Source organism: Geotrypetes seraphini, chromosome 13 (assembly GCF_902459505.1).
Source record: "Geotrypetes seraphini chromosome 13, aGeoSer1.1, whole genome shotgun sequence".
In the NCBI taxonomy this organism is placed as follows: Eukaryota; Metazoa; Chordata; class Amphibia; order Gymnophiona; family Dermophiidae; genus Geotrypetes; species Geotrypetes seraphini.
This window is the reverse complement of record NC_047096.1, coordinates 63125193-63140313: the sequence shown is the minus strand read 5'-3', so window position 1 is coordinate 63140313 and position 15121 is coordinate 63125193. Positions and strand designations below refer to the sequence as shown.

Sequence of the window (15121 nt, the reverse complement as noted above, 5' to 3'; positions counted from 1 at the left end):
TGATCCGCCTAGGATGGCACAATGGCCCTTGTGGAGTGTGTATTCAAGGACACAGGAGATTTCTTCAGCTTATAATCAGGAGCGGAAAACAATCACCATCCAAATCCATCTGGAAATGGTCACCTTTGATGCCGGCCTACCTTTCTGTGCAGCCCCCAGGAGCATGCAGAGATAATTGGAAAGTCAAAACTCATTTGTTACTTCCAAGTACTGAACTGGATATGGTCACCTTTGATGCTGGCCTACCTTTCTGTGCAGCCCCCAAGAGCATGCAGAGATAATTGGAAAGTCAAAACTCATTTGTTACTTCCAAGTACTGAAGAAAACTCTCCGAACATCCAGAGATTTCAGAACCTTGTCCTCCTTCCTTGCTTCAGAGGGCGGAAAGACTAAGAGATGCACTTCATGGTTTACATGAAAAAGCAAAACTATCTTCAGTGAAAAGGAACTATTCTTACTGAAACACAGTGTCTGAGATTCTGAGAAAAGGCTCCCTTGCAGGACACAGCCTGTAACTCTGACACCTTTCTGGCTGAGTTTTACCCATCAAGTCTATCAGAGATGCCTCTTGCAGGGGTTCATATAGAGCTCTAGGGAGCACTCATAGGACCAAATTAAGGTTCCATGTCAGAAAAGGCTGGCGCAGCGGCAGGCAAAGGTGCAAGGTACCTTTTAAAAATCTGGACATGCCTGATGTGACAGGAGCAATCCACAGTCTGCACTTTGTAATTCTAACCCTTCCTTCCTTTTGTTCCAGTTCGTCAATGTCTTTAAAAATTGTCATTTCCCCTGGTCTGTTTCTGTGTAAATTATATTTTATTTGGCACATTGTTTTGTTTTTGTACACTGCCTAGAAGGTTTGATTGGGCGGTATAAGAAATTTTAAATAAACTTGAAACTTGAGCGAGCCCAATGCAAGGACTTTTTGAAAAACCTTTCTGAAGAAAAGCTAACACCAGTGGAATTGGTGACTTGGTCGGGTCCACATATCTGACTGCACCATGTCTGGAAACACTCCCAGGCTTTTGCATAAGCTGTTTCAATAGACTGCTTCTTCGCTCTCAGCAGAGTGGCTATGACCATGTCAGAATAGCCTTTGCATGCTAGCTCCACACACTTAAGAGCAATGCTGTAAAGACCATAATGGTCTGGATACTCTAGGACCACCTGGCCTTGATGACAAAGGAGTCTGAGACCCAGGCCCACTAGATCTGTGTACCACAGCTGCCAGTATGGGGTAACCAGAATCACCTGACCCAGGACCTTATTCTTCGTATTCTTCCTATCATTGGCCAGTGAGGGAACACATACGAGTTCTGCCTGAGGCCAAGGCTGAATCAGAGCGTCCGGACCTTCGCTTCCTGGCTTGTATCTTCGACTGAAGAACAGAGCTGCCTTTCTGTTGCTGGCTGATGCCATTAAAATCGAATATGGAGTGCCCCCAAATGCTTCACTATGTCATCAAAGGCCTCCTGAGATACAGACCATTTATCGGAATCCAGTTGTCTATCAACTCAAAGTCCTCTTTTACATTGTCCATACCTGCTGCATGGGCTGCTGAGAGCTAAAATAGATGGGTCTCTACTCATTGAAACAGTAGTTGAGCTTCTAATCTCAATGGCACACTCCTGATGGCTCCTGTCAATTAATATATCGCAGTGGCATTGGCTGATTAAACCCAGACTGCCTTGCCTTTCGGAACGCTCTCCAGGGCTCAGCATATCACTCTCAACTCTAAGTGATTTATGGGGTCCCCAGCCACACAGGCTAACATCCATCATCAAAATCATTCACATGGGAACGTGAACCCAGGATATGGACTGTGGCTTCGACCACAAGTTGAAGCTGTGCCTGTCCAAAACAGAGGAAGATCCAGGGCAACTGTCTGTGGGGTAAATGTACTCTCCCAAGGTACCACTCTATTATTGCCACCATGGGCTCCAGTAGCTGAAGACAATGACATACTATAAGAGCCGTAATTTCCACCATATACCTTAACTATCACTTTCTCTCAGACCTCAGCAGTGCTCGTGTATACTATAAAGTTTTGACACACACAGTTTATAAGCACCAGCCTCGTCATTGGTCCATTTTATATTCAGAAAGTGCTTAATAGTGCTTTATAATGTAAACAGTACTCATTTTTTTATATAAACTTGGCTAGGGGTACATACTCCGACATAGGACTATGTTTCGCCAAAGGCTTTTTCAAGGATTTCCCCCTTTAAATGTTGGTTCCATGATATCCCGCATTTACTAGTCACCTCGGAAGACTTAGGGGAATACAGACTACCTTCAGACAGGCATCTGCCACTTCAGATTCATACTGAAATTGTAACGCCTCCAGGAATCCATCCACACCCGTTTTAAGCAGATGGAAGCTTTAAAAGAAAATCAGAAAATCCAACTTGGTCACCATGATAGCGATTCTGGAACCTAAAATAGCCTGTGGAAGCTCAATATAAAATAAACACCAGGAAGGAGTTTTTAGAGATAGAGGGAACTGTCCCTAACCTCAGAAAATTCACAGAACCTCTCCTCCCCAATTTTTCCCATAGGCTGTACCAGCCCTACTTACTGTGCCATGCTTATGCTGGGAGTTGCTATTCACTTAATCTCTAACCAGAGGTATAAGACTTGCTTCAGACAAGCCTAAAGACGTTAAAATGGATTGTTTCTTTGAACTGCCATCCAGACCCCTCATGAGAATGGACCCTCAGACCCCCCTCCCTCCCCAAAGCTTGCACAACAGTGGAGGGGAGGAACACAGCCAGCCCTGATCCAGGAACAAAACCACCATAGGAGCCAGTCTGCGTTCAAACCCACTCTGGATGAAACCTAGGGCAAATTTTCTCCCAAGGGAACAGTCCCTGAGCCTCCGCAGCCTGGCCACAGAGGAATCAAGCAAAGCAGGTGCCTGAGGGCTACAGACCTCTAACCTGAGTTTGTCTTCTTACAGCTAGAGATGTCTTGTGGGAACAAGGGTCTATGCAGCACAAAAAGCCTCACAGTCGGTTAAAAAAAACCCAAACAATAATTAAAAGAGGAAGTCCAAGGAGATCCAGCAGACCAAAGGGGATGTGGAGAATAATATGTAAATGAGGCTTCTCTACACACTTTGCAGTCAAGGACGGCTAAAACTCAATGGTCAAGACTGATGTTCCTATTGCACTAAAGGGATCATGTTAACTTATTAGTATGCTTTACTCTTTGAACCAGATGCTTGTTTTGCTTTCTTTTAGTTCAGGGGTGAACGTCAGAGAGTGGGGTTTTATTGGTTATATGTAGTGTTAGTTTGTTCTGAAGACACGATACATTATAATTTGGTTATTCTATTTACTGTCTGCTCCAAAAAAACAGAAATCTTAACCAATGAAAACATGAGAGATCTGCCAGGAGGTGCCAGGCATGCAAATCTGCTTTATGCATATTCATTAGGGCTATCCTGAAATCCCAACTGGCCTGGTGGTCCTCCAGGTCAGGGTTGGGAACCACTGTGCAAAACGGGGGCTGACACCCCTCTCCACCCCAGCTACTGCCTCACTCTGCTAATCTTACATGATCACCAGCCAGGCAATGGGTGTAGTTTTAGAACCAGATCTGAAATCCATGTTATGTTAGTACTGTGTTGATCAACTTTATGCAATGTTTAACAGCACATAAGTCAGGACTAAATCTTTAGTACTCCCCTCCCCCACACACACTGATACAAATACATTTTAAAATTCAGACATAGGGGGGGGGGGACCTTATATGGGTCTGACAGCTGAGGAAAACCAACAGGGGAAATAGTACAGGTAAAAAAAGTTCTGCTCATCAGTTCCTCCTGTTACTTGAAGGATAATGCAGACAGGAGTGAATAGACAGACTTCTATGGCTTTGGTTCCTACCTCATCCACACACTCTTCTTTCTGCCAGGAAGCCATTGAACATCACATCTTTAAGAGGCCCCTCCAGAACATATATGAGCTCTGGGTGTATGCCTAGTTTGCCTATACCTTAATCCTGCCCCAATAGTACAGGCAAACAATGGTCTCTGTGTACTTCAAAAGGTGGTGGCCCTGGAGATCTTATTGGACAGTTCCACTTCCAGGGGATCACTAAAAAGCCTAAGAAAGCAGCAGAATTTTCATCTAATAGCCTGCATGTACAAAATAGTATATTCTATCCAGAGGTCCACCCACACACAGGGCCTTTCAGAGAAGCACATCCAGATTCAATTTAATGGACTCATGTTGCAAAGACACACATGCATGTATAACAGAATGGTATTCATGCAATGGGCTTTGTGACAAAATAGTAGCAGGATTTGGAACTACTGGATATGCACATCAAATCAAAATACTGTAAACATGACAAAAAATGAACACATTCCACCAAGCAGAATTAAATTTTACATTCAGTTAAAAATATTAAAAATTATTTTCCAAACAAAGGCCTGGGCCAAATGGTCCTGCTAGGTCCCCTCTGTATGCATGCAGGATCTACCAGGTCAGCTAAGTGGGCAGATAGAGAACCAACGAACAACTCAGAGATAAATCTCACTGTGTCAAACATTTTAATAAATCTTAATAAAATTAATGTGAAGTGCTCAGTGTGAAATACACCAGCCAGGCCAGCAACGGTGTAATAAAACATCATTGCACCTGAACCCTCTCCTGACCAACCCAAAGCCAGGGGCAAGATGTTGAAATACACCACCAAAGAAGAACCAGCAGTGAAAAAATAAATTAAAAAAGTGCTCATCTCAAACAGCTGAGAACGATAAGTTCTTAATTGGATAGGTCAGGTTAATGGCCTGGCTGGTGTATTTCACACTAAGCACTTCACATAAATTTTATTAAGATGAATTGAAATGTTTAAGACACAGTGAGATTTTTCTCCGAGTTGTTTATTGACCAAAAAGCTAAAAATATTTGCATTTGTTTTTCTCCTAAATTGTTTGGTTATTTTCAGATAGAGAACCACCAGAGCACATACCCAACCATACCAACACTCCACACCCATCAGTGGTATGCAAACAGATAGGGTACTGTGTGTTTTTTAATCACTAGGTAAAAACCCCTACCAATATAAAAAAGGATACACAGCATAGCCCACACTTATCTGGTCTGTATCAGATTCGCAACAAACTGCAGAGTAAACAAGGGAGACATAAGCTAGAGCCTGTATATCTCTCTTTATTAAGTCTCAATTATAAGTATACTACATATAGACAGCAAGAGCTGTTATTTCTTAGTTTCCTCCTCTTTGGAAAGGGTCTTTATGATTTCCTCTTTCTTGGCCTGCAGGCGTTCTTCACGGCGCTTCCGTGCCTCCTTGGTCTTGGACCTGCGAGCCTCAGCCTGGTCACTGCAGGATTAAACAAATTATTCATCAACTTGAACACCAAATACCTGCAATCCCCAAAATATTATAGAACCAAGAAATGCAAATGAAGGCAGATAAAGGCCAAATGGCCCATCCAGTCTGCCCTAAGAGAACCCAAGTGCCTGCCCCATGCTTTCTTGAATTCAGATACAAGTCTGTCTCCACCATCTCTACTGGGAGAATATTCCACGCATCTACCACACTTTCTGTAAAAAAATATTTCCTTACATTTACTCCTAAGCCTATCACCTTTTAACTTCATCTTATGCTCTCTCATTCCAGATTCTCATTCTCATTCTCTCATTTTCAAATAAAAGACTCGCCTCATGCATATTTATGCCACATAGGTATTTAAATATCTCCCACCTTTCCTCCAAAGTATACATATTGAGATATTTATGTCTGTCCCCATATGCCTTATGATGTAGTCCATCAACTATTTTAGTTGCCTTCCTCTAGAAGGATTTGAAAGTGCAGTGTCCAGAACCCCAACTCAATGCAATCAAATCATTTATCAGATCTTTGCTACCTAGAAGCAGCCACTACACCAGAACATAAACATCTGTTCTGACAGTATCCAGTTCAATTCCCATGGACTGAACAAAACTTGGAATTTTGAGAGAGAAAAAGCCAATAAAATGTGATATGAACTGAAGATGGAAGTGGGTGGAATGTTAACTGAGAAGGATAACTTACCAGGGCCAGAATATCAAGGGACAAGTTTAGTCATTAAGGGGTCGATATTCAAAGTGGTTTAAATGCACACAAAATGGCTACTGTTCATTTAAAAATCACCTGTCCATTGGTATTGGGGTTTAGAATAAAAAGTTGAATAGCTCAATGTATAATCAAAAAGTACAGGTTTGATCCTCTCTTCCTATGAATTTAAAATAAATTGAAACTTGTTTTCATCTTAATTTGAAACCTTATTTATGCAGGAAATATCTGATATGTTGTCTTATGTTTAATTGGCAAAATTGAAATTGTATCAGTAATGTAGTAGATTGTGATCCACTTTGGATCTTTATTCTAAGGGAGATCGCAGATTATAAATTCTACTTAACATAACCAGATAGTCAGCAGCATTTAAGTGGATAGCACTACTGAAAATGCCAAGTTAGTGCATAAGCTAAAACTAATTTGTGAGTGTACTAGGGGTGGAGTCAGCAATTAACCAGCTACAATTACTGCATAATCGATACTGCAAAGAGTCTATGTGGTTCATCACATGCTGTATCTGGCCATGTAAGCCAGTAAATTCAAGAAATCCAAATAAATAAAATACCAGAGCCCAGACATGGCCCAGCATTGAATATCTAGGTATAAAGCCAGCAGTGTGTGTGTGTTGTGGGGGGGACCTCATTGCTAGCTATCTACCCGTAAGAGTTTAAGGTGATTAACTCACTTTAAAGCCCCCCTGTGAAATCCGTAGATATTTATGTAGTTTGTTAAGAAGCCCAAGTTCTTTCTTCTGGTCCTTGGATTTTAAGACACTGGTTCAAGAGTTAGCCCTTTCCAGTTCAGGCTTCTTAATTATGTTCACTGCTCTTCTGAAAAGTGTCTCTCATAATTCAAGCTAGTTCAGAACACTGCTACAAGGTTGAGTACACTCAGATCTAGGTATAAGTTTACATTCCTTGCTTTCACATGCATTGGAGTGGGTTCCATTTGGAGAAAAAAAGGTTAAATTTAAGATACTCTAAATAATCAAGAATAGCCCCAAAAGTTAAGACAAGTCATCATGTCATATAAACTGACAAGAATTACATCAGGCTGGGGTAAAATGTGTTCTTTTCCCAGCGTTTCTAATGTGACTAGATTGGTTTATGTGTAGTTTTGAGCTAGCATCCAAACTCTCGCTGCACATCACTCATGTTTGACCATTTTCATATCCTCTGATTTATTAGTGATATGAGATACATATACTGAGATAATGTTGGACCCTGATGCAGGCAGAATTGCTGAAACATGGCATGCCAGGTTCTTGTTCTGATGATGCATATGTTGGATTTTGATTACAAAGTTGTTGCTTTGTCAACTTGCTATCCTTGATCATCTCTGCTCTTTTTTTTCCAGTTTCAACATGGGTTAGAAGATCTTTGTGCAATTTTAAGGCTCTGCCATCACTATAATGGAAAGTGATTTTTAATCACTCAATTTAGACATTAGAACACTTGGTTCTTAAGATGTTAATAATGGGTATTAAACCAGATGAGCTTCTTTAGGTTTTAATTAATTCCACTGGTTGAAACATACGTTATAATTCTGATCTTAGTGTATACCTCTTGGCTATACCTTGCTATGTATAGAACCTGTACGGTTGCAATGTCAACACCTCCATCCCCCCTGAGTCCAGTAGAGAAAATGCACAATACTTACGCCAGCAACTTCTTACGGGCCTTGTCTGCCTTTAGCTTATGGATGTGCTCCATCAGAATGCGCTTGTTTTTAAAGACATTTCCTTTAACTTTCAGATACAGGCTGTGATACCTGGGACAAAAAGAAAAAGTTACTAACATTATTACCTGCCATTCTTTTGATGGGATCCAGTACAATTGCCAGAGCTCCATCACACCACAGTGATGACTATATTCAGCACCTGAGCCAACATATGACCATACTTACTCCTAAGGAAATTCTATGCAGAATATTTAAGAATTCTGCGTTATTTGCAATGTTTTTATACAGATTTTCCTGATTCTAAGGGCCGAAACACCTTTCTGCCTTTCCTCTTCTCAGGCTTTAGCCTCCCCAGTTCCATCTTTCACTCCCAGCAGACCCTTAATTCTCCCCCAAAGTCTTCCCCAGCCTACAATAACCCCCTCCCCTAATCCACAGCATCCTCACCTTTGCTGTGCTCTGCCACCCCCCCCCCCCAAATCCACGACACCCTCACCTTTGCTCTGCCTTCACCCCCAATCCATAGCACTATCAACTGCTCTCTCCCCCTGACCCACAGATTACAAGACAGAAGAGGAAGTGAACAGCTGCTCATCATGTCATGTCTTCCTCTTCTGCTGGCTTAGACATAACTGTTTAGGTGAACATGGGCTTCCCTACAGCCCTGCAATTCACCTAAACAGTCATGTCTAAGCCAGTGAGGGGGAGAGGGGGACCCAATGTCATCACTGCAGAATTCTTCCAGGCGTAAATACTTAAAGAGAAACAGGTCTGTTGCAGCTATACTTTGCCACATCGGGGTGGGAAGCCAGCCCCATCATGTAGCATATCAAGTGCTATGAGTAGTTACTCCTTTATCCAGGTTATATAGTATAATGTTTCTTCCTAATGATCTCAACAGAATGACATTAGCATTTAGTCTACTTAACAGCAAATTCCTGAAGCAGGAACTCCCGCTAAAAACACATCTCCATGTCAAGTCCCAGTGTTTCGCTTTTAAGAAATACACCATTTGATGACTTTGCACCTACGCGTGCATTTGTTGACTATCTACCCCACCACCCTACTCCTTTTATCTCATGACAGCTCACTGAACTGAGGTATCCAATATACAGAGCCTAAGGATTGTGCTTTATTCATTTGTCCCTTTTACTATCACACACTCTAATGTCTTACATGTGACGGTCAATTTTTTTGGACTCCCGGTATCTGCGAAGCAGACGACGCAGGATTCTCATCCGCCTCATCCAGGCCAGCTTCTCGGGCATACGAGCATTGGCTGTACCCTTCCTCTTACCTAAGTGAAGAAAGATAGGTAGGTTCAACAGCTAACATATACTTGGGAGCAGACATGTGCCGCTTCCATGGGGGGGAGAGGAAAAAGCTAGCACTAGAACAGGCTCTGCTCACCAATGCCCATGTGTCTGCCCTTTCTACGTGCCAAGGTATTTTTCCTGCAGCGGGCACGGGAGTGAACAGTTACTGGTTTGCGGATGATCAGACCATCTTTAATCAGTTTTCGGATCTGCTGACCTAAAGAATAAAAAAAAAAAAACACACCCCAAAACAGAAGAAATAAGTAATCAACACTCAAAGATGCATCTAATACTTTTATTAGAAAGTGGAGCAAATCAGGTACATTCAGACCCCCATTAATTTTAGAGGCTTTCAGTTTGTCGAGAGCAATACGAGGTTTTTTGTTATTCCACACAAAGTCAGATATTTTCTTATTCAACCAGTGAAAAAATTTCTTCAATGTAAATCACCCTGGAAATTCCTGGACTCATATGTTAAATCTATTTCATAGACACTCCTCTCTTCTTCTTCTTCTTCCTCTTCCTCTTCTTTCTCTTCCTTCAATTTCTCTTTCCTCTTATCTTTCCTTTTACTAATTTTTCATGAACAGTCCTAGTACTTTAGATCTTTTAAAACGATTCAATTCTACAATGCACCTGAATATTAGTTATACTAAATGTTTTGTTTTATATTTTGATACCATGTACTTGAACTGTTTCCTATATTTTTTCAAAAAATCAATAAAAAATATTGAACTAAAAAAAAAAAAAAAAAAAGAAAGTGGAGCAAAATCCAATGCCAGTAAGAGGTACACTACTACTCCTGGGGGAATTCTGCACACTGCATATTCCAGAAATTGAACAGACCTCTGCGCAGGTTAAGGGCATTGACAGCTCTCCTCTATCCCTCCTATACAGACACTGTACAGTCCCACAGTTCAAATAAACAATCCAGCCTACCATGGCAGAGGGTGAGGAAATGGCGTGAAACACAACCGTTCTGGGCAAGGTGAAGAGCACATGGGCTAGGGGGAGGATGCCACAGGGGTAACTTATTAGAGGACGTTTGCTCACTTGAGTCAGGTTCTGAGAGGTATGCATGCACTGGTGTGTGTGTGGGGGGGGGGAGTGGGCATCTATAAAGTTGTTAAGATATGTGGTGTGAGGAAAAATGACGGGCACGCATATGTGGTGAGGAGGAGAAAGGAGAGACTGGAGTATGTGCATGAAGGGAAGAAAGATGTATATATCTGGGGGTTGGTGTGCAAAGAGGTAGGGCTATGTACATTTGGAGGTACATGGTAGAGGCCTTACTGAGAGTCAGAGGGACCAGGAAAAGCAAAGGGGTGGAGAGAAAACTGAATGGAGTAAGAGTAAATATTGTGTACAATTTCTTCAGGGAATCTGTATACAACCACAAAAAACAGGGAGGAACGGAGAGAAGTGTAATACAAAAATCCAAAAATATCACTCCAAATCACCTGGAATGCCCTCCCAGATGAGATTATTGCGGAATCGACCGTCCTAGGCTTTAAGAGCAAACTAGATGCATATCTCCTTAAGAGAGGCATGTAAGGATATGGTGGACTATAAATTACGACAGGTGTACACCTGGCAGGGCCTCCGCGTGTGCGGATCGCCGGACTTGATGGACCGAAGGTCTGATCCGGAGATGGCATTTCTTATGTTCTTAAAAGCACCACCCAAGCCAAGAAAGCTAGATTATTACTTAAGTGAAAGAAAAGCCTCAGACAAACTGAGAGGTGCACCCACACTCTTCCACCCAAGCATCATAGGCAAAAAACCTTCACGCAAGTTTAAAGTTAGCAGGAGGGAGCAAAAAATAGCAGAGAATGATTAATGGTAAAAACCACTGAACACAACAGGCCAGGCTGACGATCGTTTTGTGGCCGGTAACCACCGCTTCAGGGCCTTAGTGCCAAATCCAGGCTATCAGTACGTAGAACCTAACTGCTGCTGCTGTGATATTTTTACAATTTCTTCAGGGTACACTGCACCCAGGCAGTTACTGTTAAGCATGCACAAGTGCTGCTCTCTGATTTGTTCAGTTCACAAGTACTGCTACCTAATGCCCCTTTCAAAAATCAAAAACACTTTACTCATCATCTGAATAAAGGTACTGGAATGAACCAAATCACCACTAGCTTCTAACAATAACAGACAAAACAGAAACCTTTCAACAAACAGAAGTATGATCAGCAGAAACAATGAAAATCTTATAGCCTGTAGGCCAGCTACAGCTGCGAGTATAATTATTAAAAGTCCTAGCAGAAATGCACTCAGATAGTCTAATTTGAATACCTGTCATGATGGACCTGTGAGCCCAACTAGGGACAGAAAATGTACCTATATATAATATAAACCATTTTAACTTGAGTGATAAAAAGTGGTACTATGGACCTGAGATCCAAAATGAGCCAGGAGAGATCTGTTTTGTGGTCTAGAGCAGGGATTCAAATGTCGGTCCTCAAGGGCCACAATCAAGTCAGGTTTTCAGGATTTCCCCAATGAATATGCATGAGATTTATTTGCATGCACTGCCTTCATTGTATGCTAATAGATCTCAAGCATATTCATTGGGGGAATCCTAAAAACCCAACTAGATTGCGGCCCTCGAGGACCGATATTTGACACCCCTGGTCTAGAGGATTTCATTATAGTAAATTATTTGCAAGGCTTATTTGAGGAATGAGGACAACCCCCCCCCCCCCCGCCAAGAAAGTACCAGCTTTGAAGATAATTTATGACAGTGTAGTCTAGACCAGTGGTTCCCAACCCTGTCCTGGAGGACCACCAGGCCAATCGGGTTTTCAGGATAGCCCTAATGAATATGCATGGAGCAGATTTGCATGCCTGTCACTTCCATTATATGCAAATCTCTCTCATGCATATTCATTAGGGCTAGCCTGAAAGCTCGATTGGCCTGGTGGTCCTCCAGGACAGGGTTGGGAACCACTGGTCTAGATAGCAACATAGTAATTAGTTATGGGACCTGTCACCTTTGATTACTTGCAGATATTTTCTTTGAGTAGGGAAGAACATGTACATATTACAAGTCTGTTTTAAGCCTGAATTGCTCTACTCCCTCAGAATTTCTTCAAAATTATAAGAAATAATTATGTATTTATTTACCGAGTTTTAAAAGTATTCGTGTATATTTAGCCAAAGAAAAGGACAAAGCAAAAAAATATTAGCAGTGAAATTCTGAGTTTTTCTTAATTCTTGATGGAGAGAAGCACTTTTATTTATGACCATTTGCAGCATGGTCAAACTGTACCACAGACAGGTAATAATACATCAGGGGTGCCCAAAAGGTCGATCGCGATCGATCAGTAGATCGCAAAGGCAACATGAGTCGAACGCAATAAGACTCACATTGCCATTGTGTTCTGTTCTCCCTGCTTCCCTGACGTCAGGCGAGGTGCGTACAAGCGCCAGGCTCACAGCCTCCCCCCACCCATCAATTCTGACATTGGGGGGGGGAGGCTTGTGGGCCCAGCACTTGTACACGCCTGGCGTCGGGGAAGCAGGGACAAATTGGCAGCAGTGGCTTGGGACAGGGAAAGAGAGTGAGAAATAAAGAGATAGAAGGGAGGGGGCAAGGGGCAGGGTGAGAGGAAGACAAAGTTGGACTCATGGAAGGACAGAGAGATGTTGGCTGGGCAATGGAATGAGGTCTGGAGGAGAGGAATCATGCAGAAGGCAAAAAGAAAGAAAGGAAGAAAAAAAAATATTGGATTTAGTGCAACCAGAGACTCATGAAATCACCAGACAGCAAAGGCAGGGAATTGATTTTATTTTAAATTAAGTGATCAAAATGTGTCCAAATTTATATCTGCTGTCTATATTTTGCAATATGGCCCCCTTTTACTATACCACGATAGCGGTTTTTAGCGCAGGGAGCCTATAAGCATCAGGAGCAGCACGGGGCATTCAGTTTTGTAAAAGGGGAGGGGGTATATTTGTCTATTTTTGTGTAGTTGTTATTGAGGTGAAGTTGCATATTTTAAAGTCATCTGCCTTGACCTCTTTGGAAACCCCCCCAAATATAAATGATAATTAACATTTTCTCTGCGTACAGTGTTTTTTTTTAAATTTTATTGTTGGTAGATCATTTTGACTTGGTCATTTTAAAAGTAGCTCACAAGCCAAAAAAGTGTGGGCACCCCTGCAATACATCATATTCATGCTCCTTTGAATTATTTTGGGACCTTGTTATTAAGAGATGCTGGGTGTAAATTAAAACACTTCTTATACTTCGCTCAGAAGGGTGGAAGCTGAAATCTGTCTTCATTATGACCAGCAGCCAGGTTATATCTTTAACAGCCGCAACAATTTCAATTGAGCAAACTCATTATCTTTTTCTGCCATTACCTATGCTAGATAAGGTAGAAAAATACAGGTAACACTAACTATACAAGTCGGGCATAAATCTAAAATACATTCAAGTGATAGCAGATTGATCAGTGCCCTCCCTCACAAGCAAACCAACTCAGTGACAAGCAAGCCACTTGTAGCACAATTAGAGCAGCTTAGTATTACTACCAAGGCTGATAGACTGCAGGAAAACCTGGGAGCAGGTGCAAACAGAGACCTGACTGTTTTAGTACAGGAAATCTCTATATGTATTTGTACTCACGTGAGTTTGCATTGGCAATCTCATTTGTTTCATTAGGATCTAGCCAAACTTTTTTTTTGCCACAGCGCAATACGCTGGAGGCCAGTCTCTTCTGAAGCCGGAGCATACTGTGGGATAAAAACAGAGAATATGAATTACTAGGACAAAAGCAGAACAAGAAAAGGAGGAGGGCATGGTGTGAAACCTAGATGCTGACTGATCAGATTCAGAGCTGTCAAGTTCTGAAGAAAGTTAATTTACCTCACACCTTTTCAGGAGCAACTCAAAGTACCTTACAATAGAGTATTTCTCTATTCCCCAGACAGTTAATCTAAACTTGTAAGTAAGGCAATGGAAGCTGGAGCATCACAAAGAGCCATTAGGGAGGTCTGAACCATTCCTTCCTTTACCAGTCTACATAAATGTCAGCCCTACACTGAACCAACTAAGACATTAGAGAAGGAGATAAACCCTTATATAGTTTAAGTGATGGCTTATGGCACCAGATCCCAGCCTTGATTCAACTGAGGTAGAAGAACTAGGAGCAAAAACACTATCAAAAATAAAGCAAAAAAATATATATATATATTTTAGAGGCGTGAAAAAACATCACTTTGTAATGTAATGTAATGTAATTTATTTCTTATATACCGCTACATCCGTTAGGTTCTAAGCGGTTTACAGAAAATATACATTAAGATTAGAAATAGGAAAGGTACTTGAAAAATTCCCTTACTGTCCCGAAGGCTCACAATCTAACTAAAGTACCTGGAGGGTAATAGAGAAGTGAAAAGTAGAGTTAGAGGAAAAATAAAAATAAAATAAACATTTTAACAAGACAGCATTGATCTAAATACTTTGGGAGGTAGAAGAGAGGAGAGAAAGGAATAGAAGCAGAAATTTAAATGATAGAAATAGAACAAAACAAAGACAAAATGCAAAACAATAGATAAGATTAAAGATAAATCATAAGCTGGAAAGAAAAATAAAATAAAACTTTGCCGAACCTAGAGACTATTGAGGTCTCACTAGTTTTGTCACCGCTTTTCTGGTCTGCGGTCTGCACTCCCCGGCGGATGGCTCACCCGTTACACCGCATGCGCGATCTCTGCCAGGGGAGGGAGAGAGCTCAGCTGGACATGCCCAAGTTAATCCCAGCAGCACCCTCCGCCCGCGTCTCATTTCTCATCCAGCCCTCACTCATCTCTTCACCATCCCACATCTCTCTCGCTTACTCTACTCTCCCCTGTTCCCTCTCCAACCGCCGTCCCTCCCCTGACTCTCACCTCATGGCGGCGACTCTGTAGCAGCAGACGCCACCGAACGGAAAAGAAAGAGCAACTTCCGGTTCCTTCCATTATCAGATGCAGGGAGATGCCACTGCGTAAACGGCCTGAAAAGAACGGTTAGGATCGAT

At 41.9% G+C, this 15121-nt stretch overlaps 1 protein-coding gene across 1 annotated transcript; it reads right to left on the bottom strand.

Annotated features, from left to right (window-relative positions):
• Positions 1–5160: 5160 nt before the first annotated feature.
• RPL19 (ribosomal protein L19) lies at positions 5161–15052 on the bottom strand. Its single transcript, XM_033919006.1, has 6 exons — positions 14991–15052; positions 13726–13832; positions 9181–9303; positions 8947–9067; positions 7750–7860; positions 5161–5352 (listed from the first exon to the last, which is right to left on the bottom strand). The coding sequence occupies exons 1-6, from the start codon at positions 14993–14995 to the stop codon at positions 5229–5231; spliced, it is 591 nt and encodes a 196-aa protein (XP_033774897.1). The 5' UTR covers positions 14996–15052; the 3' UTR covers positions 5161–5228.
• Positions 15053–15121: the final 69 nt, after the last annotated feature.

Bases quoted from the DNA above. Each gene is read 5' to 3' on its own strand.
- RPL19 (XM_033919006.1), bottom strand. The intron at 9,304-13,725 runs GTGAGTACAAAT...TTTATTCTTTAG, and splicing joins GATTGCCAATGCAAACTCAC to GTCAGCAGATCCGAAAACTG. The intron at 9,068-9,180 runs GTGAGCAGAGCC...TTCTTCACTTAG, and splicing joins GGGCAGACACATGGGCATTG to GTAAGAGGAAGGGTACAGCC.